General features: G+C 42.4%; 1 protein-coding gene across 6 annotated transcripts; it reads right to left on the minus strand.

The window, feature by feature from the left end:
- Window positions 1–6,042: 6,042 nt before the first annotated feature.
- Window positions 6,043–26,586, minus strand: SETD4 (SET domain containing 4). Of its 6 annotated transcripts, XM_057504351.1 has the most exons (12): window positions 24,531–24,668; window positions 23,703–23,827; window positions 23,123–23,292; window positions 22,408–22,503; window positions 19,839–19,876; window positions 16,805–16,893; window positions 14,865–15,294; window positions 12,637–12,811; window positions 11,096–11,177; window positions 10,146–10,226; window positions 6,997–7,120; window positions 6,043–6,317 (listed from the first exon to the last, which is right to left on the minus strand). In XM_057504351.1, the coding sequence occupies exons 3-12, from the start codon at window positions 23,202–23,204 to the stop codon at window positions 6,183–6,185; spliced, it is 1,332 nt and encodes a 443-aa protein (XP_057360334.1). In that variant the 5' UTR covers window positions 23,205–23,292; window positions 23,703–23,827; window positions 24,531–24,668; the 3' UTR covers window positions 6,043–6,182. The 6 variants fall into 6 exon arrangements, with proteins under 6 accessions (XP_057360334.1, XP_036736153.2, XP_036736150.2 ...); XM_036880258.2 differs by lacking the exons at window positions 23,123–23,292; window positions 23,703–23,827 and adding an exon at window positions 26,220–26,586 and having other exon boundaries at window positions 24,531–24,700; XM_036880255.2 differs by lacking the exons at window positions 23,123–23,292; window positions 23,703–23,827 and adding an exon at window positions 26,060–26,208 and having other exon boundaries at window positions 24,531–24,700.
- Between the last annotated feature and the right edge of the window lie 698 nt (window positions 26,587–27,284).

The following is a 27,284-nucleotide window of genomic DNA, read 5'->3' on the forward strand; positions in this document are numbered from 1 at the left end:
TCCCTGTTCTGAGAGAAATCTTCTGCATATGTGGATGTTTTATTGCCCTTGTCTAGCTTGGATTAACACATAGTCTACAGGCACACACCTGATCATCTACATTTGCTCTCTTACAACACTAAACTATGTTTTCTACCTTTATGTTGTATCTACCTACCACTTCAGCATTTTATTAAAAATAATAAAGAGAGAAATGTGGTATCCACATATAAATCAAGTATAAAAATCAAATGTGTATTCATATTTGAACTGACTGTTTATAGTTCATAATGCATGAGCAAAACCAAAAGTTTCTGTGATGACTGCCCTTGTACTGTTCACCATGTAACTTATTCACTATGTAAGAATTTGTTCTCCATGTAAGAACTTGTTCGTTATGCTTCAGAAGATTGGAGACTGACGAAAATTAGGCTTGGGGTGGATTAATGATTGTGCATTGAGCATTGACTCCCCTATACAGAATTTTATTGTTGTTAACAACCATTTGATCAATAAATATGAGAGATGCCCTAACAACAACAACCAAAAAAAAAGTACACACTTCCAATTGTAAAATAAATAAGTAACCGGGATGTAATGTATAGCATAAGGAATATAGTCAAAATATTGTAACAACTTGGTATGGTGATAGCTGGTACCTAGAATTATCATGTATATAAATGTTGAATCACTGTGTTGTACACCTGAAACTAATGTAATGTAATACTGTGTGTCAACTACCCTTCAATAAAAAATAATTATCTAAAAAAAAAAAAAAAAAAAAAAAGAAACACTTGGTGCTGCTCCTCCATTAGGGAGGAACAGGGGGAGTTCCCAAAGGACAATGATTGATTGCATGGGAAAGTGGGAAGGAGCACTCCTGGGACCCCAGAGGGCAGGCACACCCCACTAAGGCTGCATGCAGCCCAGGACGCTGGGGAAGAGAGTGTGTCTGCAGACAGTGCATGAGGGACTGTCTGTGTATATGTGGGATACATGCAAAAGGATAAAGGAGGCTGTTAAAAATGTCTGAATCACAACAACATCTTACTACGCTGATGGACAGTGACTGTAATGGGGCTTGTGGGGGGGACTTGGTGAAGGGGGGGACCCTAGTAAACATAATGTTCTTCAGGTAATTGTAGATTAATGATAACAAAATAATTTTAAAATAATAAATAAATAAATAATAAAAATATCTTAATCAAAAAAAAAAAGATATGTCAAAGAAATAATCAATCTTCCCAGGTTTTCTTCTGCCTGCTACTTCTGTAGCTTTTCTTCTTCCTACCTAATCACAACCTTTAAATAGAACTCGTGCCACATGTCGAATTTACCGAGTATCATAATTCTTCCAAGTGATAAAGACACCTCAAGACAAATGCTGGGCATAGAAGCCACAGGGCATAAATATGCAAAGAAGTAAAAAGCTAACCTTTTCAAACGATAAGGCCTCTCTCTCACTTACCAACTTCACATTTCCCTGTATGGCCCCGGAAGATGACTGGTTAGCCAGAGACGGGTAAGATTCCTCAAGGGAGGAACAACCTAAGACAGGCACAGTCGCAGGGGACCATCTGGTGAGAAAATGGGGAGCAGCAGAGGTGAGGCTTAGAACCTCCCCCCTCATGTTCTGAGAGAAATCTTCTGCATACGTGGATGTATTATTGCCCTTGTCTAGCTTGGATTAACACATAGTCTACAGGCACACACCTGATCATCTACATTTGCTCTCTTACAACACTAAACTCTGTTTTCTACCTTTATCTCGTATCTACCTACCACTTCAGCATTTTATTAAAAATAATAATAATAGAGAAATGTGGTATCCACATATAAATCAGGTTTAAAAATCAAATGAATATTCATATTTGAACTGACTGTGTATAGTTCATAATGCATTAACAAAACCGAAAGCTTCTGTGATGACTGCCCTTGCACTGTTCACCATGTAACTTATTCACTATGTAAGAATTTGTTCTCCATGTAAGAATTTGTTCGTTATGCATCAGAAGATTGGAGACTGACGAAAATTGGGCTTGGGGTGGATTAATGATTGTGCATTGAGTATTGACCCCCCTATACAGAGATTTGTTGTGGTTAACAACTATTTGATCAATAAATATGAGAGATGCCCTCACAACATATATATATATATATATATATATATATATATATATATATATATATATATATATAAACACACTTCCAATTGTAAAATAAATAAGTAACCGGGATGTAATGTATAGCATAAGGAATATAGTCAAAATATTGTAACAACTTGGTATGGTGATACCTGGTACCTAGAAATATCATGTATATAAATGTTGAGTCGCTGTGTTGTACACCTGAAACTAATGTAATGCAATGCTGTTGTCAACTACCCTTCAATAAAAAATAAATAAATAAATAAATAAAATAAAATAAAAAAAAAAGAAAAGGGCATTAGGCCTACTTCTTTCCTCCTAATGTTTTGTTCCCTTTACTTCACACACGACTTTCTCAATCTGTAGAAAAAAGCTCTTTCCTCAGTCAACTGACGTGACAGCATTCCCGACAGAGCTCTATATTCAAATGTCAGCCGACAAATCAACATGCGCTTCGTTAGACTTTCCTCCACGGCACAAAACCGACTGCCCAACATTAATTTATCGCACAGAATGTAGTCGCTGCTGCCAAGGGAAGGGCTACAAATAAATTCCCTAATTCCGTACCTCAGTGACCTCCAAGGCCCTTCAGGGAAGCCACCTCATAGCATTATAGCTCTGATTTCCTGAAAGATCACCAGGCTCCACTTTTAGGCAGAAGCACGGCAAGTGCCCTAATCTGAGGAGGGTCTCTTCTGTGTTAGCCTGAAAGACGTGAGGAATGCCTCAAGTGTCAACTCCTGGCATCTCATCCCTCAGGCACCACCCACAACTCCACAACCAGACACCAGCTGGGGTGGGAATACTAGGAACTCAGGCAGGCCTAAGGCACGAGCCAAGAGAAAACCAAAAAAAGAAGAGAATTGGTGAAGAGGCAAGGGTGATGTATTCGAGAAGGAACTAGCGTCCCTGGAACGGGCAGCACAGGCCACCCCTCCCTGGGTGGCAGACAGACGTTGCTGGCCCTCACCGTGGTTTTGCGAGGACTGGCCAAGGGAGGCGGTGTGTGGCCTGTAAACAGTGGTCTATCCTGTGGCACAGGCTGCCCACAGGAGCCGCACATATCTTGCAAGACGTCTGACTGCACATATACACCAAGCAGTGTCTACAAACTGAAAATCATGTTCTACTGTTTCTCAAATAATCTTAATCTGTTGTGGATGCTGAAACAGTTCTCATTCGTAAACATCTGAGTAGTTCCTTTTTGCCATTGTCTCTTTTTCTTATCACTGGACAACTAAAGCACACTTATCCTGTGGGGCTGCAAAGTTCTTTAGGTTAAGGGGGCACCTACAAATAGGAATTTACATATTTAGTTCCTAAATGTCCACTAATAGTGAACAGAAGTTACCACTCATGACCTGTCTTTGTAAATAGTTTCACTGGAACACAGCCATTTCATTTGTTTACATATTGTCTATGGCTGCTGCGCAGTGTAGTTGCGATGGACCATAAGGCCCAGAAAGCTTAAAATAGTACTACCTGGCCCTTTACAGTAAAGTTTGCAGACCCCTACAGCCATGAAAAATAAAGCCAACACCAACTATATACATGAACAGGAAAAGATGTTCAAGATACAATCATGAAAATGTTTTATTTCCAACTCTGCCTGCATTCAGAGACAAGTGGCCTCAAAATCTTGTTTTTGGATGCTCTACAAAGAGAGGAATTTGAGTTTTGGGGAAGGATGGAAACCTGGCAGGGAAATCCGGAGGACACTGGGCATTGGCAAAGTGTGACTGGGGCAGCCCCTGCAGTGTGGGCAGGACTAGCAGGCCCCAGTCCAACCCCACCTCTGGGAGTCCTGGCTGTCCCTACAAGGCCCCAACCCCTGGGGCCAAAGAGTGGAGGGTTGTGAAGGGAAAGCCACCCTTGTTCTGAAAAGGATAAAAAACGTAAGAATAAGTAAGGATAGAGGTCAAAATATGACTGAGGCTTTAGATCAATACACCTAAAGTGAACCCCAGAATCAAGTCACCATCCCCTTGAGGCACAGCTGTGCTGGACACAGCCAGGATGCCCCAGGGGTGGGGCCTGCCCAGGGAAGAGCCCAGGAGCAAGGCTGGAGAACTGCACAGTGAGCCCAGGCCTTCTCCCCACATCGATGGGTAAGCTCTGCCTCAGGATGCAAGAGGTTAGCAGTGTGCTTAGGGGACACTCCCTCCTCCTGGGAGCCCCAAGTGTCCCCCAGAAGGTTCCACCAACAGCTACCTACCTCAATACATGCACATGGGGAAGGACTCGTAGGCTAAGCAGCTGTGCCACAGAGCAGAGGCAGCCCCTCGCTTCCAAAGACCCTCTTCTCCCCAAGGACAAGCTGTGCTGCACTGGCACCCACCTGCCACCTTCCTAAGGAAGGGGACCCACAGGGGGGGCCAGGCCCAGGCTGCTGAAAGAGACAAGAAAAAAAGAAGGCTGCTGTCTGCAGGGGCTCCCACTATGTTTTCAACTGAGACTTCAACTGCACAGCAGGGAGAACCATGTCACCCCCTCCATCTCCGCCGCAAACTCGGCAGCGAAGTCTACAGAGCTCACAAACCCTCAGGGAGGAGAGCTCAGGGAAGCACACCTGCATGTGTTCATGACAGCTGAGGCTGAGAATGGAGAGGACAGGCACATCCACACGACCCATACCCCCAGGTAAATTCTGGATGCAAACCCACCAAAACTGTGGACAGTGGTCCCTCTGAGGGCAGACTGAATAGGCATTTTCTCTCCACTGCATACTACATGTCCTCTGGGGCAATTCTGTCACTCTTTATTAGTAAAATAGGGTAACTGTGAGGTCTAACTCACTGCACATAAAGGTCTCAGGGCAGCACCTCCCAACCAGTGTGACTGTTGTTTTGTTATGTTATTGTCTTATGGTTTGATACTGGTCAGTTTTTACAAGCAGAACACATTTGTTTCTGTGCTTTACTATCTGCCCTGGCCCCTCACAGCTGTTCCGAAAGCATGAAAATGCTGTGGAAAGTCTAAGTCCAGAGACAAGATCTACAAAGTACAACTTGGAGCATACTTTATATAAAAACCAATCTCAGAGGAAGTCAATAGCCTAAATGCTTTTATTTTTAAAAAGAAAAAGGCAGTAACTCTTAATTCAAAATGGCCAACAGAGCACAAAAACTTACCTCCTATTCTTCCCAATACCCCCACTGAAATGACAGAAAAGCAGCAGAACAAAAGAGCTAAACACCCACCATGAAGAGAATAGTAAAGGGACACAGCCTGACAAGAGGTTTAAACATTCTGGAAAACTGCAAACAGAGGGAGGACTGCCCAAGCAGGGGAAGGGCAGTCAGCACTGGACCCAACATGCGACTGATTCCCTGGTTCTCAGAAAGCAGTGAGGCGGACAGGGGAGGGCGGCATCACCAGGGGCCTCTGCCTGACAGGTGCCAATTCCTCAGCCCTGCCCCTCGTTTGAGGGCTGGAGGGCAGAGGAGCCACCACTCCAGCTCTACAGACTCACTTCCAGATCAGCAACTGAAGTGATCTGCTCAAGCTCAGAGCAGCTGGGGATGAAGCCCACTGGGACCCAGGACAGCCACCCACCCACAATGCAACCCTAAGCCTGACGGTGTCAGAGTATAACACAAGCACAATTTCTTGCCCTTCAACGGCTGCCGCATCAGAGGAGGAGAAGCAGGACACCCAGAGGAAGACCACAATGCAACCAGAGCCACTCCTGGCCCCCTCACAGCCTCCCTCTCATTACAGTTCTGTGCCTGCCTTGTACGTCACCCTTGAAGACTGTGGTTGATTTGGGAAGTGCGAGTTGTGCCATTAGGATGACATATTCATCTCCACTTAAGATCCCAGAAGCCCAGAACCTGCTCCGCCCCCTGCATACATTCCTTAATGTCCCAGAAACAACCACAATTCCATCCCACAAAGAAAAGCATAGGCATAGGACTAAGTATATAATTGTTTAATAGAAACCATTCACTTTACATCAGTCTATATAAAATTAACGTTTTAAAATGTTTAAAATATTTTTAAATGTTTAAGAAACCACACCCACCATAAGAGGTGATCAAATGCACTTGAGTGAAATTATGTAGAAGGTGTTTGTAAGTTGTTTAGAATCTCAGCAGAAGCCTGGAGAATATTCAGTTCTTCTGTCCACAATGCTTCTACCAAAGTTAGTTGTTTTATCAAAGCCACTTGTTTATCTTTCATATGAGAAACCTGGAAGTTATTTAAAAATTTTTATTGTAGTTAGATATACATAAAATGCACCACTTGGCCACTTTTAAACGTACAATTCAGTAGCATTAAATATTCACTATGCTACATAACCATCCCCACCATCCACCTCAAGAACTTTTTCATCATCCCAAATGGAAATTCCATCCCCATTAAACATTAACTCCCTTTTTCACCATCCCCCAAGCCCCGGTAACTTCTATTCTACTTTCCATCTCTGAATCTGCCAGTTCTAGGTATCTCACATAAGTGAAATCATACAATATTTGGATTTTTTGTATTCTTGTTTATTTTACTTAGCATTTACTTCAAGATTCATTAAAATTAGTTTTTAATACCTGTAAGGTTTTCATTCAAACAAGCTGATTTCTCATTTAAACGTTTACCAAATAAAATATAAAAAGGAAAGAGTACTTGAAAATCTATTACCAAGAATTCATGTAATAATTTTACCCATTAAAGATTTTTACGCATTAAAAGTGTTTAATTTTACCTATTAAGTGTTAACAATCAAAAAAAAAAACCCCAGAAATTATATCAATGTTCACCTATTTAAGGCATTTTGTAATGTCCTAATAAGGTGTACTGTTCCAATCCAACAAGAACAAAGTATTTCTTAAACACTTCTTTAAGAAAGGGATGTAATATTCTAGAAGCATACCTTTTGAAGCATAGCTTTAGTTTCCTCTATGAAATAATAGCATATTTTCTGGGCTATGTCCAAACCTGTCTTCTCATTTTTATCTGAAATTATTTCCCCAAGAAGCACTTTTTTCCAGCATGTACTAGAACCAAAATATTCAGTCAGATTTCAGCAGGCTCTCAAAAAATAAAGAAGGCTTTTACACTTCAACACAACAAAAACTCTTCTCCCGTTTCTCCAGAAGCATAAGCCGATTCCCTTAGAGCTCCCATATGAAGCACACAGATATATAAGAATAAAAGAGAACTGAGAATAAGAAATAAAGGCACTGGCGCTCTTTGCAGGCAGGGACTGAATTAGTATCATCACAATCCTGTGTCTGGCACTTGAGTAAGTAGATTCACATCTACCAGCCACAGGAACAGAGCAACAGAACAGGGAGGTGAATCCATAGCTGACAGGCTAAGGACTAAGGGCAAATGTGGCAGTTTTCCTTCTCTTAGAGTGACAGTCTTAAAAAATGGCAAACTAAACAGAACACTTCTCACAAGTAAAATGCTCTAGAGATGGGAGGAGGAATCTACAGTGAAGTCTTTCTTCACATACTTGTCATTCCCGTTTTATACTAACAAAGTCTGTAGGAAACGGGGTTCAGGGGTGAGTGCAGGCAAAAGAGTATTAAGTAGAGGGTAGTGTGGTCAGGGTAGGCAACAAGGGAGCTACAGCAAGATGCCGAACCAGAAGGTGGCAGCCAAACCTATACTCTAGTTAGAAGTATTAGCCAAGAAGAAAGAGGGTGAGGAACAGAGACTGGGTGCAAGAATCCAGGTGTGGAATTTTGTACAGGTTACATAGTGGCCATTTACCTAAAGTCCTTCCAAGGCTACACATTTTTTGTTTTAAAAAATTAGAGTCTGTTTTCCTTCTTGGAAGGGACCACTGATATCAAACAGTTTTTAGAGACTGTCATCTCATATATATAAAATGGACACATGGCTCTAAGATGCCATATAGGAAATGAGTAGCTACATATTTTATTTTATATGCCAATCTATTTTATTGTAGAAAGATTAGAGGTTTGACCAGAATTTGTGAAAACCTGTAGTGAATACCTGAGGCTGTTAACTAAAGCATGGCATGGCATAGGCGTTGCCCAGTGGACTGGTTTTACATTGCGGACTACTTGAGTGCACAGTTACTGTGCTAATAAACTATATTAAAACAACAAAAGAGGAGGGGAAGAAAGATGACTGCTGCCACATCCGAGTGAAAGTACAGCTGACCTCTGAACAACACAGGTTTGAGCTACACAGGTCCACTTATATGTGGCATTTATCAATAAATATATTGGAAAATTTTCTGGATATTTGCAACAATTTAAATAAACTTTTTCTTTAGCTTACTGTATTCTAAGAATACAGGATATAATACATATACAAAATATGTGTTAATCAACCATTTGTATTATCAGTAAGGGTTCTGGTCAATAATAGGCTATTAGTAATTAAGTTTTAGAGAAGTCAAAAGTTATACATAGATGTTCATTTCAACTGGCTGGGGGCCAGTGTATTGCTCAACTGTATGCAGAAATCACTTAGAAGTTCAGAACAGCTGACAAGTCACATAGGGAATAAAGTCTTAGAAGTCTTCAGCTTTAGAGACAATGGCTGAAACCTCAGGCATAGATGAGTTCTCAGGACAGGAAGGAAGGAAGGAAGGAAGGAAGGAGGGGAAGGAGGAGTGAGGAAAGAAGGAAATTAACTGTGCCAAGCACAGTGTTTCATATAGAACCATTATCTAATTTAATCTGCACAATAATCTAGCAAAGAAAACGTTACTATCCCCACGTTAGACATAAAGAAACTGAGAATCAAATCGGGAATGGCGAAGAACTCACCCAAAGTGACAAAGCTAATTAAAGGCAGAGAAAGCTTGCATGCACACCAGACAGAATCCCAATGACATGCGCTTTCGGCCACACCGTTCCAGACAGGAGAAATAACTCAAAGGGAGAAGAGAGGCCACAGGAGGACCTCTGGGAAGCACCCAGTTGTTTTTTTTAATTTGAGGCTGATGTGCCTGAGAAGGACTCAGAAGCTTAAGAGGGTACACATGAGATAAAATAAAATATATAAGATGGGTGGACAGGGAAAGACTAAGGGGAGATGAGAAGAGGAAAGTTAAGGCACAGCCAGGGTAAATTTCAAGCTTTAAAATCCTGCACAATTTGCTTCAGAGTTTTCTAGCGAACAGTGTAAGGAAGGAAACATATCAGATACAGAATTCAGTGTCTGTAAGATAAAAAATACACCACCTGCTGAGAATAAACCCTATCTCTGATGTTGAGCCCAGGGAGTAATTTTTCCTCCGTATCATAAATACCACAGCAAGCACCATGAATGAGCACCAACTACCCTAGACACTGTGCTCAGGGCTATTTCTAGGCACTATGTCATTGAACCCCCCCACAGCTACTCAGGGAGGGGGTCCTCCATCTTCAGGAAGCCCTCCTTACATATGGTTTCTCTCCTCTGGGCGTGGCGAAGTAAGCGATGGGCATTGCTCCCCACCTCTCGACGAGGACCCAGGCTGATGGAGCCACCTGCACTGGGCAGCACACAGCCCTTTCCACCCTGCGGGAAGGACCTGCAGCCTCCAGGGAACTTAAGGAGCCTGACCAGGACGCCTCTCTGCACTGGGGGCTCCCTCTACCTGCCTCCTCCCTGGAAATATCCAACCTCTCCTTCAGCGGGGGTCTGGATCTGCCCCCAGGGTAAAACTAACTGGGGGCCACAGTCAGGGGCTCTGTTTGCCCCTAAGAAAAATCTATCTACCCAGAGACTTTCTCTGAACGGTGCCAATGCCCTTACTTTTTGAAAGGTGTACCCGGAATAACCAGCTGCAGGTCACCAGGGGGAAATAATCTGAGAGACTAATAATTCTCAGGACCATGTGCCCTATGACTCTAAAACCAGAATTCCAGAAAAGGCAAAAATTCAGAAGGGAAAACACTCACCACATGGCTGAGTTACATAAAGAATAAGCAACCCCAATATATGATGGCATTCTTTTCTCCTCTCAGGTTGGCTATACGAATGTAAGCCCAACACCCCAAAGTTATGTCCAGACTGTAACTACAGCTGATGACCAACATATGTGGAACTTACAATTCTTCAGCTTCCAGACATAACAACTTCAGAGCTGTGAGTAACCTCCAAGATGGTCCATCCCATCCAAATGTCAAATTCCTAAAGTAGAAAGACGACAAATCCATCATTTCAGTACTTCCTGACACCATGGCAAATGACTCAAGAGCCAAACATTTTTTTAAAGGGGCTAAATATTCTGCAATCTTGGTCAGAAAGACAAAAGTAAAAATAAATCTACAAATACTTAATAAAGCCTGAGTAATGGAAAACTTCTTCTGTTAAAAAAAAAAGTAAAAATCTATTTTCCAATTAATTTTGCTAAGGAGCTGATCTTGGATGAGAGGAGGTGTGCCATAGCTCAGAGCAATGAGAATGATGAATGGCAGCCACCACAGCTAGACTGCTCTCACACTGCTGCTAGATTATTTAAAATTTAATCTTATCTATGGAAGAAAATTTGAAAGGGAGAGGCTTAAATCATGCTTGGCCCATTTGGTTTGGCATCATGCAGATACCAGCCCCCACCCTCCACCACAAGAGTCTGCACCATGTTACCAGGTGACTGAGCACCAGCCTGGCCGGCAGCAGCCCAATTCCATCCCACCTGACCACATTAGGGACAAACTCACATGGGGCCACCAATCAATAATACAGGGCTCCCTTTTGATACAGCAAGTTTATATCTTATATTAAGATACACAATAATACAATACGACAGATCTTTTACAATAAGTTTGTATCTTATATTAAAATAAGTTTGTATCTTAAGTCCCCCAATAAGTTTCTTAAAAATATCTTGTAGGCATGTGCCCAACATCAAGCACAATTTACTGCACACAGTTAAGTGTTCAAGAAATACTTGTCAACTGGTACAGGTCAGGAGGCATCTCACACCTAATAGAAACCCTAACCCTCTATTTTTTTCATCCAAATTTCTGGACGGAATCATTTCAAGAGAGAACACTTACTCTATAAAGTCATGGTCCTTTAAAATGGAAATCTTTTTGTTCACCTGTTTATCTGTTGATGGAAGATATTTAACAAGTATATCTACATTAGAAAAAAAAAACAGAATAAGATTTAGAGTGTCATTCAGACAGAAGTGTGGAACTTTCCTTCTCAAATTGCTTTTCTTCCCATAAGCAATCAAGTCATGTGTAAACAGTTTCAACCTAATTCACACCAAAAACTCTATTCAAGTCCATTCAAAGAGATCATTATTTAGTCCTTGAAAAGCTACCAGAATTCCAAGGCAGGGGACAAACCACCTACAAACCTCAGCTCATGCTCCCACTAAGCAAACCAACCAACAAAATCAGGTAACTAAGACATGAGCAGCACCACTGGGAAGTTAACACCCACTGAAAGTACAGGCTCTGTACAAACATGAGGAAATGTTTATAACAGGTTTTCAAAAGCCAGAATTCAAAGCTGTCTGGATATTAATGATGCAATAACCATGAACAACTGAAAGTGAGTATGCAAAAATTAACAGAACTATTTGGGATAGTAGTAGAAATAAAAGATTTTTCTATTTTTAAAATTTTTTTATATTTCTATATTTTCATTTAATGTAAAAGTAACTAAAATGTAAATTTTGTTCAAATTGATAAATCAGTTTTTCATGGTCATCAACATTAAAGTTATCCTGATAATCAAAAGACTAATCTCAAAGCTAGTTTTCCTTTAAGAGACCCGGCAAGGCCCAGTTTTGCTTTCTTATTTTTGAGAAATAATATTATTATTCTGCCTATAAGATGGAGTAATCAACACCTTAGCCAAGCTTCTATTTCCACTAGAACTTATATTAAAATGACCTCAACTTATACACTCAGTAAATCTCCAGCCATTTCTTCATGACCTAGAAAACTCTTTTCTCTGGTAACAGCTCCAAGAGAAGCAGAAAAAAGTCAGTGTCCTATGTACTATTTTTAATACTATATTTGGAATTTTTACAGTAAATTTAATAACTAAATTGTTTTTAAAATAGCCATGATGTTGGCTAGTTAGCAGGTCACAAGAAAAAACAAATGGAATCAATTATTTCATCATGGCATTAAACCCCCAAAATAAGGACTGCATAATGTATTTACCTCTGTGATCAGCAGTGTCTTCTTACACACAGGTGTTTAGTATTTTTTATTTGTTGGCCTCTAATCCTATCTTTAGTGACAGTGACAACGTCTCAGTACCAAAATTTCCATCTATTAATATTACATTTATTTCCTTAGTGGTCTTCCTAAGGAATTCCATTCAATTGTCTGACCTCATGCAATAAAACTTTTCTCAGTTCTTATCCTCAATATTGATCAAAGCTTTGTTGTTTTTATTTCAACAGTGTAATTACATGGTCGTTAATACTAAGGCTAGTCCTACCTAGAAGGAAATGAATGACACACCTTTTAAGGTTTTGCCATTTTTATTAAAACATCAAATAACTACATTCCCCAAATTGGGGTGGGGAAGACATCTCATCTATTTTAGTGATAAGAACAAAGTTGATTCCAACCTTTTGAGACATAAACACAAGCATGTGGATTGTGGATGGAAACAAATCCATATTCCAGAAGCAGACGCTGGTTATCATGAGGGCCATAGCAGATGAAAACCTCTTCATGTTTTCTACAACTTGAAGCAGTTCTGATTTCATAACAATGAGTTTCCTCATTAAATGCTGCTTTTACCTAGAACAGAAAATTGTTAACCAAGTTTTAAAACAAAGCATAAAACTAAGAAGACTAAAAGTTATTGTCTTAAGCCAGAAGCAGTTTTCAAACACTCATCACTGAATTTAACCACATGTGCAAAAAATGTCATGTCTGCACTTCAGCCTCTTCTGACTGACTCAACTTCAGCCCCTTAGGTACTGAGGATGGCCCAACACATGACACTGGACAGAGGAGGTTGACAGAAGTTTCTGACTCACATATACAGCCTGAGGGGGAGGACACAGCAACCATGCAGGGCACAACTGCCCTCGGGAGCCAAGCGGCCAGAAGGGGCCACGGAAGCAGGCTCAGAGTAACAGGAGGGGACCCCCCTGGCTCCTGTGGAAGATGTGATTTGCTTGTTTGAATAATTTTTAGGGTTAGCGAGGAGGTGAAACCCATTAAAGTATGAACCTAATTAGGTGGGATGCAACTAGCCAGGTGGGAAGCCTTTACCCCCTAGATGGGGAGAATATCTGGTGAGAGCAATCAGTCAGGCCTTTGGGGCCCTGCGAAACCCAAAGATGTCAAGGCAGCACATGAAATTTCAGGTCTTATAATACACAGCCTTTGAGCAGCATGGTATTGGTTGACACAATCATATGGATTCTGTGACAATTTTGTTAGTTAATAGGTTTAGAGAAAAAGGCCCAGAAGACCTGACTGCTCCCTGCAATAAGGAGTTAGTACAAGCAGTGAGACCCCCTCACTAAGCAGCAATCCGTGAAGAGTAGGAGTAACAGGCTGAAATTCCTAGCTTGAAGCTCAGTGACAGATTAGGGCCAAGCTTTGGAGCTCCATGCCTAAAGCCAGCTGCAGTGCATTTTACACTAGGGCTCAGGAATCTTTTTCCATAAAGGGCCAGAGAGTAAACATTTAAGGCTTTGCTAGTGCCTTTGAACACATGCCCACAGGCTTTAGTTTTCAGTGCCCTAACACTCAAATGTCAAATCACTGGTTTAGAGCATAAATACACTAACTGCCCAATAAAAATAAAGTCATGCCATCAGGGATGTGTTGCCAATGGGTTTCAGCCCCGGGCAAGTTCACTACAACATAACAATGGAACATTCTTGGGGTGAAAGAGTTTATACCCAGCTTTATTCCCCCAGTGGCAGGTCAGTCACTAGAATCCCGTCCACTCAGAGCGAGCCTGCAGGCAGCAAGCGGGTCTCTGCCTCTGGGCCTCTCTGCCCCCACAGCCGTCTCAGTCTCTGTCCTCAGCGCTGCCACCACTCCAGTCTCTGCTCTCCTGCAGCCTTGCAGCCATACCACCATGTTGCCCAAAGCACTGGGCGGAGCTCTTTATATAGAGTCAATAATAATGTATTGCCCACATGTGTGTAGTGAGCTAGCCGACCACGGCCAGGTGAGAATCTTGGCCATAGGAACCTTCACTTAATCCACATCCACAGATATAATCATCTCCTCTATGTGCTGTCAGGGTAAGGATGAGGAAGAGGAGATCTCTGCTTCCCAAAGAGGGATTCTATAACAATTTTCCAGCCTGCTTTTCCCCACAAATATTCATCCATTCAGAAAAAGTTTCTGAAAACCCACCACAACCCCTGTGCTAGCAGAGGGGTTACAGAGAATAAGGCAAAGCCCTGTCCTCTGAAACTGCAGAGCTCAGAAGGAAAAGGAACAAATCAATTCGTGATCACAGTGCAGATAAATGCTGCCGGCAATGCCACCAAGGGTAAAAGGGAAGAGACAGGAAAGCAAGTTCCACTGTCAGCTCACCACAGGTGTGAGAGGGGGCAGCTGCTTGACAGGGCCATCCACGGGATATAGCACCCAGCTTTGCAGCCCTGGAGAGCAAAGTGGGAAAATGGAGCAAAGGAAAATGATACCAGGAGGGAAAATGGGGTCAGGAAGAAAGACAAGAGCATATTTGACTGCAGGTAGGTTTACCTAAAGCCAGCTACAACTTCCCCTGTGGTTTTGCTCACTATTCAAAGTCACAAGTTCTACATGTCGGAGTCCTTCCTATTGAAACAGGACATGTGTCCCCTCATCAACTTCTCACCTGCACGTCTGGGCTGTGATTCAGCAGATCCAGATACGGGGCAAGCGCATAGGTGTTTGGCTCTGCAGAAAAGCACTGCCTCTGCGTGTGCTTCACGTACACAGCTCTGGTGTTGAGCGTGCACCAAGCCCACACGAGGGCACTGTAGCTAAAGATACTCTCAACAGTCTCAGAAAACAAAGGCTGCAGGGAAGAGAAGAAATCTCTGGAGGAAGTAAAGAACTCCTGCATGTGGATTCTCTGCTCTTCCGCTTTGGCTTTCAAAGGTTTGGGAAGAAGATTCACCACTTCTGGCTCCAAACAAACAGGGCAGGTGTAGGCCTTCGGTAAAATCTCCAGGTATGGTTTCCAAAGAGACCGGTCCCCAGCATGCTTTTCTGAAACTAAAAAGGTGCACAGAGCCAGCACAGGAGATGGAGGAGGCTGCCACCTTTTAAAATTAAAAGCCAGATTGAAGGAATTACTTTTATTCAAAATATGCAATAAGTTAGAGATATAGACACCTTGGTGGCTTATTCTGCTCCCAAAGAGACTGTGGCCAAAGTGTCAGGGCACTCTAAGTGTGCATAATGCACCTGAGAGAGGGCCTTCCTTCCTCAAGGCCTTCTTCTCTGCACACCCTGGTGTAAGTGCTCTGAACAAGTCATACTGATGTGTGAAAAGAACTGAGTAACCTGCTTTGTTTCCAAAAGATTACTTTTTGCAAAATACCTCTTTTCTTCCAACTTGGTTTCCAGTTTTAAAAATTTTCTGCAAGTTCACTTATTTCACTTAAATGAGTATACAGAACTCGGTAGGGAAAAAATTTGGTGGAAAGAACCTAGAGCTGCCCCTTCCAGTACAGTAACTACTGCGTACATGCAGGTATTTCGATTTTAATTATTTAAAATTAAATAGTATTTAAAATCCAGTTCCTCAGTCACGCAGGTCACATTTCAAGTGCCGTATGTGGCCAGTAGCTACCACACTGGACAATGCAGACTGAAACATTTCTATCATTGTAGAAAGTTCTACTGTACATTACTACCTAGACAGAAAACTGATAAACTCAATATATACCTGTTATAGTTCTAAAGCTTTTATTCCTACACTTACCCACCCTATTGCAAACTACACACTGCAGAATTTTTGCTAACAATAAAAATATCTCATGATGCATGACTATATCTGGAAAAGTTTTCATTAATCCTTCAAAGTCCAGATTCCTATATTGCCATACAGTCTACTCAAAATTTCAGAATGATACAGAAATGTTACTACTAAGAGCATCCTTGCCTCTACTCAGGCCAATAAAAATATATTCACCCCCTTTTAAAACCATTCCAGGGAAGCAAAAAGTCCAGAACTTACTCTGGGTTAAGAAACAATACCATTTTCAACCCTGCTTCTGCTAAGGATCTCACTCACTCCCTCTTCCTCAGAAAGTCCCCCAAAACAAAGACCCCTATAACAAAAGCCAGAAAATAGTTCTCAACTCCCACGCTGGTCTCCTCTCTTCTATGCTAAATAAAATGAACTCTTTCATAATGTCAACATTTCTTCGTAGTTGAAGGAGAATTCAAGCAAGTACAACAAGGGTAAAAATAGAGTAACATTTGTTAAGACTTACTATGATGGAGGAGAACGGACTATTACGGAGTCAAGGCATTTAGCCGTGATTTACATCTATTATCCCACTTAATCTTCATTTTCTAATAAGTGATAGATCATGATTCAAACCCACATCCCAGGCAGCCTATTAAAAAACCTTAAAAATGCAGTTTACTATGAATTGAGAATTAACATAGAACAGAGTAAAATTCATAGAACAAAGTCAACTTTTCAAATAATTTTGGGTATTTATTATGTATACAAAAATGTCTTGGAAGACATATTTGCCAATGTGATCAACTTTAAAGGAGAAGCACCTGCACCAGGTGAGCACGTGAGTGGTCACTTACTTAACAATGTACTCCCCTAAGTAGCTTCTAATCACTGTGTCCGTGGTGAGCAGGCAACTCTCAGGCAATGAGATAATCATCTGTCCCTCCTTACCAAAAAGAAAGTAAAGTTTAGAACACCCATTCTTTGGGAAGGACCTGAGAGCATTAGTTAAGTGCTTGATCCCACAATCATCTGCTAAGAACTCAGGATACCCCCCACCCACAGAGCACCAAAGGGCCCACCAAAAGACTCCCAAGTCCCTCAGTCAGCAAATGCAGGCAAGAATGCTCCAACACCAGATACTACAACCCCAACCAAGAATTAAGGGTTAACTATATAACTGACACCCACCATTCAACTTTTCACCAGAAAAGAATAAGGACACTCCTCACAACTCAAATTCTACTATTCACTTTCTTATGCCAGAAAATAGCACTACCTATAGAACACAGGCAGAAAGCACTCAAAAAAAATTCTACCCAGTGAAACCCATGTGTCCAAGCACTATCCCAGCAACAGCCCATTCCCCATAACCTGTGCCAACTAGCTAAAGAAAGGGAGCCCATCCAGCACAAGGTCTCATTTTACCTCCTGCAAAATACAGTTTTCAGTTCGTCCCACTGAGACAGAAACAGATAAAGTAATAGACACCACAAACAAAGCAGTAAAAAGCTAGACTAAGATCCTGTTTCAGTAAAACTGGTATTTAAGTTGGTTAAAAATTTCAGCCAAAAATCTTCTGGGTTCAATTTGTGGTTTCTCATCTGTAAATCAAGATTAAGTCGGATGATCACTGTAGTCCCTTATTGCTCCAACAGCCCATGATTTCCATTTTTTTTTAAAAGCCACTTAATAAAATGTTCTTTATCTTGATTGGAGTAAATCTCTTGATGAAGATCACCTAAACTCATCAAACTGGATGCTTAAAAACTGCATTTCACTACGTATATAGTATGTCTCAATTTTCAAAAAGTTTAACAAAAAGCCACATTTGAAAATACAAGTAAAGCAACTGCCAATTATCATCGTATGACCTGAACAAAAATTACCTCTATTTATCACTATAATCATGGGAGGTATAGTTCTCCTCCCCAAATTCTGCTACAGAATAAAGTCAATTATGCCTCCCCTCCAAAGATAAAAATATTATACAACAATGCAAACATACTTAGTACTACTGGACTGTAGACTTAAAAATGGTTAAGATTTTAAATATATTTTGCAACTTAAAAATTTTAAATAATAGAACATTAAAAGGGCCCACTCTTTAGGCTAAACATATGTACCCAGCTGGGTTTTATATAAATTAAATTCATTTTTGCCTTTACAGGAAACTGTGCTTTAAGTAGCACAAGAACTAAAATGGACTGTGGAGACCACCTATGTCATTTCACCTCCTGTGATATAATGAGTTATAAGAAATACATATTTGGTCATTCATATGACCAAATATATATTTCCCAGGTATATTTCATCTTCATCCAAAGTTTCTGAAAACACTGCCGAGTCTTAAAGGTGAAACAGGTGTTTTGTCATGTTAATGAAAGACTTCTGGACCCCAAGGGGCGGGGCTGGAGGCTGAATCAGCCAACGGCCACTAATGTAGTCAATCATGACTGTGCAATGAAGCCCCCACAAAGCCCTTGAGAAAAGGTCGTGCTCTCACACTCAGTTGCTCTGCTCTGCCTGCTCTGCTTGGTTGGATCCTGCTTCTTGGTCAGAGTTTCTGTGCTTGGGGATAAGCTCCTTTATTTGGGACCTTGCTCTAGGTATCTCTTCATCTGGCTGTTAACTTGTATCCTTTACAGTATCCTTTATTAAACTGGTAAATGTGTTTTCCTGAGTTCTGTGGGCTGTTCTAGCCGCCTTATCAAACCTAAGGGGGAGGTCATGGGAACCTCCAATTCTGTAGCCGGTAGATAAGGAGCACAGATAATAACTGCCTGGGGTTTGTGACCTGCGTCTGGAGTCAGGGGTGGAGGGTGGTCTTGCAGGACGGAGCCCTTAACCTAGGAATCTGGTGCTGTCTCCAGGCAGAGAGCATCAGAATTGAGTTCTCCAACATCCTGCTGGTGTTTGAGAATTGCTTGGTGTAAATATGTGGGGGGAAGACTCCCCCCACATACTTACACACATTGGAATCTGGTCCAGGTACTTGAATGAAGTTACACTACTATTACTGCTGTGTATAATATTGTTACTGTTATACATATATGTAAGGAAAAACATACACCATTGAATTTGGTGTTGGATGGGTAGGAATTGCACCTCCTCATCTTCCAGGTGAGGAAACAGAAGCTGAGAGGGCTAGAAACCTGGCTTGGGGCTCCAGGGCTAGGAGAAGGCAGTCCTGGGACAGGCGCCAAGGCCTCCTCCCTCTGCATGCTCAGGTTTTGTTTCTTTCTATTCTCTACACAGCCTGTTGGATGAGAGCAGCTCCCTCCCTGGCACATTTAAAATATGACCTGACTAATAGAATTTGCTGCAGCAGAGACTGCTAGCTGCCTACCCCAATATACCTGCTCTCCTCCCGCTAACCCAGTCCTCTCCAGAGGGCACAGAGCTGGGGAAGGACAAGCCGTCTCACCTCCCTCGCAGCCAGCAGGGGATGGTACTGGCAGATGAGCTGGGGCTGGAATCTCCTAAACAGAGGAAGCCTGCCCCTCTTCAGCCTCTCACTCCATCCTGCTGCTCTTGACCCACAAGCTATACCCTGCCCAAGGGTGTGGGGCTCCTTCTGAGACATGGATAGGAAGCTGGAAAAGTCTGGGCATCTGATGGCCATGGGACCCCACACCAGCTCAGGTCTGCCTATCCAGTCTTGTTTACATGAGAGCAAATTAAACTTCCACTCTGTTTAAGCATTATTATTTTGGGTTTGTCTCTTAAATGCATCAAATTTAATCCTAACTGACACACTTGAACTCAATAGTATCCATTAAGAAATGCCTGTATGTCTGAAATATTTTTAAGTCACTTGATTTGAACCACAAAAAAAAAAAAGGCAGTAAAATCTACATTGAGTTTCAAAGATTAAAAAGAAATTCTCACCCGCAGGGATGTTCTGCTCATCAGCCCTCTTCCTGTACCTAAGAATGCAAAGACAGAAAAAGGACCATTTTAAATTAAAAATAAGTGATTGAACTTCAAAATTACACAAAGCTAAACCTGGGTGTTTCTCATCCTGTGACTCCCAGGAGAAACAGAGGATCAAGAAGCTATTCTGGAAAATGTCTTGCCCTCCTTTTGGGTTTAAAATCCTTGAAAGGAACAGTAAGTTTCAGAGTTAAGACCTAAGAGACCATCAACTGAGATCTGCTGCTGGGTCTTTTAAAGGAACCTTTAAGCTGGATTCTCTCCCATGGGGCCTACCAGCTGGGGTGGAGGAACTACTCTTCATGCCCACCCAACCTCAGAGGTGGGACCCTCAGACCACTTTTACCCACTAACAGACCCAGCTTCCCCCAGTAAAGATCTTGAGAACTCTTTGCCTGGCTGACCAGGAAAGCCCACTCAGGTCCTACAGAGCCTGCCGTGCTCTCCTTGACTAGCTGAGCTCAGCAGGGGAGGTCCAGGGCCACTGCTCCCTGTGAGCCATGGCCTTGGCCAGAGCCCAGTTACAGAAGAACTTCATCACCTGCACAGTCAACCCCACCAACATCCAGAAGTTTCCCCAACATGCCTGAGGCTCAGGCTCCCCTCCTGCAGCAGCCAGAAGACAGCTTCTGGCAGGCATAGGTACAATATGACCTGTAATTATTATATGGGGTCTAGAGTATGCATCTTCTCAAATTCATAGTTCTTCATCTTTGTTCTCTCAGATAGCATGGGATGTAATTCAGCAAAGGTCAATCCGAGAGGCTACTGGGAACTCCGAGTTCATGCAGGGAATTCCTACCCCAAGTCCTGAATCAGGTGTCCAGCAAATTTGATCTGATGAGTTTCTAACTCATCTCCAAACCCAGAAGCACACTGTCCACTCAGACACAGGGTTGTGATCTTAAGAACTTATTTAATTTCTTCTGTGTGTCCCATGGTGGAGTTAATCACCCTTTGCAGGCCAGAAACCTTCCTGGAACCAATTACCATGGGAGGATTTTTTTCTATGGCGTAATCCTTTAAAAGACTCATGTGCTAATTTAAGCAGAAATTTCCCTCCAAACATACATATATGCAGAACCTGACATATGGAACAAACATGGAAGATTTCTACAATAGTGCTCACTATCAGAAAACAGATCATAATAACCTGCACTTACTGAGGCATGCTAGAAAGTGGCCATAAAGATCCTACAAAAGTAAAGATTACAGACTTCTCACTGCCTTAAAATTGCTGTTATCATAAATCCACCTGAGATGCTTAGATCAGGCCAGTGCTTTTGGTGGTAAAAGGTTATACTGAGATCAGTCCCCAAGGATAAATCAGGTGAGGATCTAAAGACTGAATCCTGTTTGTACCTTAGGAACATTGCCTTGCCCCTCCACAAGCTAAGATTAATTCCCCAGAATTTTGCTCATTTTGACAGACTGCCATGAATGCTTCCTCCTATCATACATTGATTAGGAGCTAACGATACATAAAGCACTTAGGGAAAGGGTTATGAACTGAATGTTTGTGTCTGCCAAATTCCTATGCTGAAATCCTAAGTCGCGATGTGATGGCATTAGGAGGTGGAGCCTTCAGTAAGTGATAAGGCCATGTGGGTGGAGCCCTTGTGAATGGAGAAGTTACTGCCCTTGTAAGAGACTCTTCACCCTGCTCCAGCTCCCTGCTCTCCATCATGTGAGGAAACAATGAGAAGATGGCAATTTACAAACCCGGAATCTATCCTCACCAGACACTGCATCTGCCCACACCGTGATCTTGGAATTCCCAGTCTCCAGAACAGTGGGTAATAAACTGTTATTCGAGCCCTGGTTTATGATAACTCATTACAGCAGCCCAAGCTGATTAACACAGAAGGTTACTAGCCCCAGAACTGTAAGTTAGTGGAAGAAACCATTTTTCTTTTAGCTCCTCTATGACCGTGCACCTGGAGGTGGGCCCAGAGAGTGGTTTCCACTTTTAAAAACAATTAACTCTTCACTGCTCCAAATTACAGACAGATTAGTTATATTCAGGCATTCCATTTAAACCATAGGCCAATTCCTGCTTGGTAGCTGTAAACCATCCTTCTTAAGGCAAAGGGACACCCAAGGAGCAGCCATGCCTCAACCACATGAGGCCACTCCTTACATTATTACTCTTGACCACCTTGTGAAGAAGTCCACCCAGTAAAATCTAACAGCGTGGCTTTTACTGATTATTCCACGACACACAGAAAAACAGACGTAAAACATTCTGTTAGAGGCTAACAAGCATGGTTCACTGTCATAACGCAGGAGAAGCCCTAATAGAAAATGGCTCAAATAAAGTCTTTTAGCCCAAAGTCGTCATGTATAACTTACACATAAGGAACAACTTTACACACATCACCTCACTCAAGCAGGGCACATGTGGTAAATAATTTACCTTGGGGAGTGAGTTATAAGAAGTTAATGTGCTCTAAGTTAAATTACCTAATGGGTACTTGAAATGATACCCTAAGAAAGGTCATGAGAGTTGAATGCCAGACCTTACCTGGAAAACGAGCAGGGGTTAAGTTTGTATCTTCAAACTTCCTATCTTTCAGCCACTTATTAAGCTCTATAAATTCAGGCTTATAGCTCTCATTCACTGATCAGGAGAAGAAAAAATGGCGATTAAAATCACTATATAATCAGATCACCATTTAAAAGTATATCTCTGATCAACTGTCTCAGGCACACAATCATATCATAAAAATGAATAAATTTAAGAACATGCACAAGTAATGTAAGTTAAGAAAAATCTATACCATATGATCATTTCAAAGATGCAGAAAAAGCACTTGATAAAATCTGACATTCATTCCTGATAAATACTCCCAGCAAGCATGGAAGGAAGGGAACTTCTTCAACCCAATACAGAATATCTAACAAAAAAAAAAAACTACTGCTGACATACTTAATGATGAAAACCTTAGTGCTTCCCCCTAAGATCAGAAACAAGACCAGGATGTCTGTTCTCCCTTAGTGGTTCCAGCCAGCGCACTAAGGAAAGAAAAACAAACAGAAGCTATGCAGTATGGGTTGAACTCTGCCCCCCAAGTTCATATGTTGAAGTCCTAATGCCCAGTACCTCAGAATATGACTTTATTTAGAAATGAGGTCTTTACAGATGTAATCAAGTTAAAACAAGGTCATCAGGGTGGGCCCTATTCCAATATGACCACTGTTCTTATACAAAGGGAAAGTTTGGACACAGAAATGCATACAGGCAGATGACGGAAGAGCCACCGGGAGAAGACAGCAATATACAAGCCAAGGAGGGAGGCCTGGAACTGATCCTTCCCACATAGTTCTCAGAAGGGAACAATCCTGCTGACACTTTTTGAACTTCCAGCCTCCAGAACTTTGAGACAGAAAAATTTACAGCTGTATATGCCTACATGAAGAAGAAGATCCAATTAAAAAATAGGCAAAGGACTTGAATAGACATTTCTCCAACAATGATACACAAATGGTGAACAAGTGTATTTAAAATGTTCAACATCACTAATTATTAGGGAAATGCCAATCAAAAACCACAATGTATATTGCATCATATTCGTTAGAATGGCTACTATCAAAAAAACGTAAATATTGTTGGCAAGAATGTGGGATAATTGAAACTTGCATACTGTTAGTAGGAATGTAAAATAGTACAACCACTGTGGGAAACAGCATGGTGGTCCTTCAAAAAATTAAAAACAGAGTGATTGTATGACCCAGCAATTCCAGTGCCGGATATAGATCCAGAATAGAAAGCAAGGTCTCAAAGAGATATTTGTCCATGTTCATCGAAGTATTACTCACAACAGCGAAGAGGTGGAAGTAACCTGATAAACAGAGTGGCAAGGTGAAGCCCCCTCAAAGGGAGCTGATGTCAGGCAGGAGGAGGCCAGATAGCACATGAATGGGAATGTGGGCCTCTGGAGGTCCTAAACCGAAAAGGAGACATGAAAACAGTCCCTTAGCAAAGTTAGACTGATGGCAATAAGTGGAATAACCAGCACGGAAGAAAAACACAAGTGCAGATAAACCAGCAGAGAGCCAGCTGAAATCATCTTCAGGCAACAGGAGGAAGAAGGAAAAGCTAACCAAAGAAGGGCCAGGTGAGATTAGTAGGACATTGGTTATGGAGGGCAAAGAAGGGTGAATAGTCAAAGATTACCTCAGATGGTGCTAAGATGGGGTCTTAAAATTAAAAACAGAGTTATTCACCTGGCCTTGATGGGGTCAACTAAGAAGAGTGTTACTAATTTCCATAAAAAAATAACAATTGCCTTTATGCAGTACTTTCCAGTTGGCCAAGCACTTTCACATACACTCTCATTCAGACTGGGTTACACTGAATTTGAAATGATGAATTTATATCCAAACACTGATACCCTACATGTATAAAGGTTAGAACCAAAAACAGAACCTGGGAGTCATCCCCAGAGAAGACACAGTTGAAGCAATGAGAAATATATTTGTATTCCCACAAGGATTTGAAAGAATATAATGGCACTACTAAAAAGAATATTCTTTAAGAAATATTCTCTTTGAACACACCTTTGAGAAAAGCTATGTGTATCTGTTAATACCAATCAACAAAGGATTCCTTTTTTCAACACTAGCACCAAAAGATCAAAACTATACCTCCTCTTGATTGAGAACTTCTGAAGAGTTTTCGTCTTCTGATCCGGCTTGTTCTTCCCCTTCCCTTCTTCATACTAAAATTGCAGTTTCTGTTTAGGTGCCCAATCTAAAATAAAAGGCATTTTCTTTGCCTTTCTTGCTAGTCGTATGATAATCACTGTTCTGTGTACCTGTAAGGATTTAAATTTGTAAACTTAAATTATTTCTGATAAGCCACTTCTTTAATGCATTTTGATATACAAGTACATTTACACTGTGAGCTAAATCATGATCCTTTGCACAGTAAGGGAATGTCCAAACTTTTGGCCCTTTTAGAAGTTGTATCTTGAAGTCCTACTAAATATTGATCAATCATGGAAATCCTCATCACTGATTTCACAACCATGTACTTTGGTGACTTAAGACATCTCATTCTGATCAACATTTACTAAGCACTAACCCTATTTTGAATAAATAAAAGCCATAAGACCCTCATCAAGTAGGAAGTCTTCAAGAAAAAAAATATCCTTTCAGCATGAAGTAAATAATGCTCTTAGAACCAGGATCCTTAAATCAATTAATTAAATGAGGGCTTGCAACAGATTAGAGAGAGAATGAGAGCCAAGAAAGCAAAGAAATGATCATCATAAAATCTAAAAATGACTCTTAGATTTTCTACATCCTACTTCCTTGAAAGCATAAAATTGAAATCCCTTAAACACGCCAGCATAATACAGGCAATGGAATGAAATATTATGCAGCCACTAAAAGGAAGATGACATGATAAGATATAAACACGTCTAAGATACGTTAAGTGAAAAAATGAAGTTCGATGATCCCTTTTGGGTTTGCTTTCGAGAACATCATATATGTTTATAAAATATGAGAATTTAAGGAAGGATATTTAAAAAGGTGCGAGGGGAGGGGGCATTTACTATTACTTTTGTACCCTATTCTTATGACTTACATGCCTGAGTATATAAGTGACATAATGTAAATATTTATGTGCATACATGCGCATTTCAGCCATACTTTTTCAAATCTACTACTAAAAGACACCGTACAGAAATGAACAATCAAGAACACCAGGCCCTACTAATAGCCCACTTCAGCAGTGGTAGGTTCACTGTCTGATCTACCCGAGGTTGGCGACCAGGGGTCCCAGTGCCAGCCGCGCTCGTTCACTCCCGACGCCCAGCGCTCCGTCCGCAGACGGCCCGGGAAGCCCCGACACTGACCCCCGGTCGCGCCCAGTCCTCAGGCCACCCCAGGTCCCCAACACACACCGCTCGCCGCGCCCCCGCCGCTTTCCGGCAGATGGGCCTCGCCCCGGCTGGTTACGAACTCCCCGCCCTACGCTCCTTCGTAACCCCCAGCGCGCCTCAACGGCGGCTAAGTGAACAGTATCCAGACAACCGGGGAGGAGAACCCAGCTCAGGTCTCCTTTTCACACCAAAAACTTAAAAGCACAAGGAAAGCTCCGGCAACGGTTACCCGGACAACCCCGGGATTCCCGAGCATCCGTGACCCCGGAAGTCCTTCCCGCTGACCTCCGAGAGGGGCAAATCCTCCAGGACCGGGGCGGCGGGCCGGCCCAGCGCACGTGGGCACGCACGACGGCGCCCCGGACCAACGAGAGTTAAGGAAGTCGACCAAAGCGGAAGACGGGCAGGCTAAGCACCGCCAGGCCCTTCTAGAGTCCTCACCGACCCGAGTTCCGCGTCGCCGGGCAGGGCTTTCTTCCCGCCGCAGGCCACCGCCTCCTTGTGCGCACATGCGCAGTTTCCCGGATGCGCCGTCACCGCCCAACTCAGCGGGGGTCAAGGGTCCCGGACGCCCCAGCTAGGGGCGAGAACCCCAGGGGCCCCGTGTAGGCTGGGAACCTGCTCCCTGAAGAGCCGGCCTGCGGGTCTTTGCTTCAGTCGTTGAGGGGAGGAGCCTCCTAGGGCGTGCGCCCCAGGCCCGGCCCCTAAAGCAGGTCCTAACCTCCCTTGGTTGGCCGCCTTCAGGGCGGAGCTGACTGCCCCTCAACCGAGCGGCCTTTGCATCATTCGCCCCATTCATCCCTCCACTAGCCGGGGTCCGCCCTCGCCCCTTTCCTATAAGCCCCGTCCCACTTAACCTTTGTCGCCTTGCTGCCCCAGGACCAGCCTTGAAGAATTGCGACTCATTCATGTGTATACTCCTCCCCCTGGATGTAGCTCAGTTTTTGCCCCACCAACCCCCCACCTTGATTACGGTCTGTTTAGTGACTTACTTCCAAAGAGTACATTATGGAAAGGAGGAATAAGTAACTTTACAGCGGAGAAGACTGGCAAACACCGCCTTAGCCAGGTGACGGTAACATTATCAGTGATAAATCATGCTGATAGCATGTTCCCTGGATATAAGAAGGCTACTTCTATGATATTGTTAGGAATATTAGGTAGAAAGATAGACATGAGCAGCCAGAAAAGGCGAAGATAAGGTAAAAAAACAAAAAAAAAACCCATCCAAATTCTGCCCCGGCCGGGGGTCGAGGGTGTCCCATGTGAAGACAACAAAGTCTTTGCATGGAGGTAAACCTCCTTCCCAGCCAGACCCTAACATGGGCACAATTGAACAGAACTAAGAACTACCCAGATCACACCTCATCATAGGAAAGGATATGCTCACCGAGAGGGATGGCTGTACAGATGGACCTGTAATTCAGATAACCATCTTGTCAGTCAAAGAGAAACCTCCAAGTCAAAATGCAATAGAAAGACCTCTTGACTAAAAACTGTGTGCCTCTGT

Source organism: Manis pentadactyla, chromosome 1 (assembly GCF_030020395.1).
Source record: "Manis pentadactyla isolate mManPen7 chromosome 1, mManPen7.hap1, whole genome shotgun sequence".
Classification (NCBI taxonomy): Eukaryota; Metazoa; Chordata; class Mammalia; order Pholidota; family Manidae; genus Manis; species Manis pentadactyla.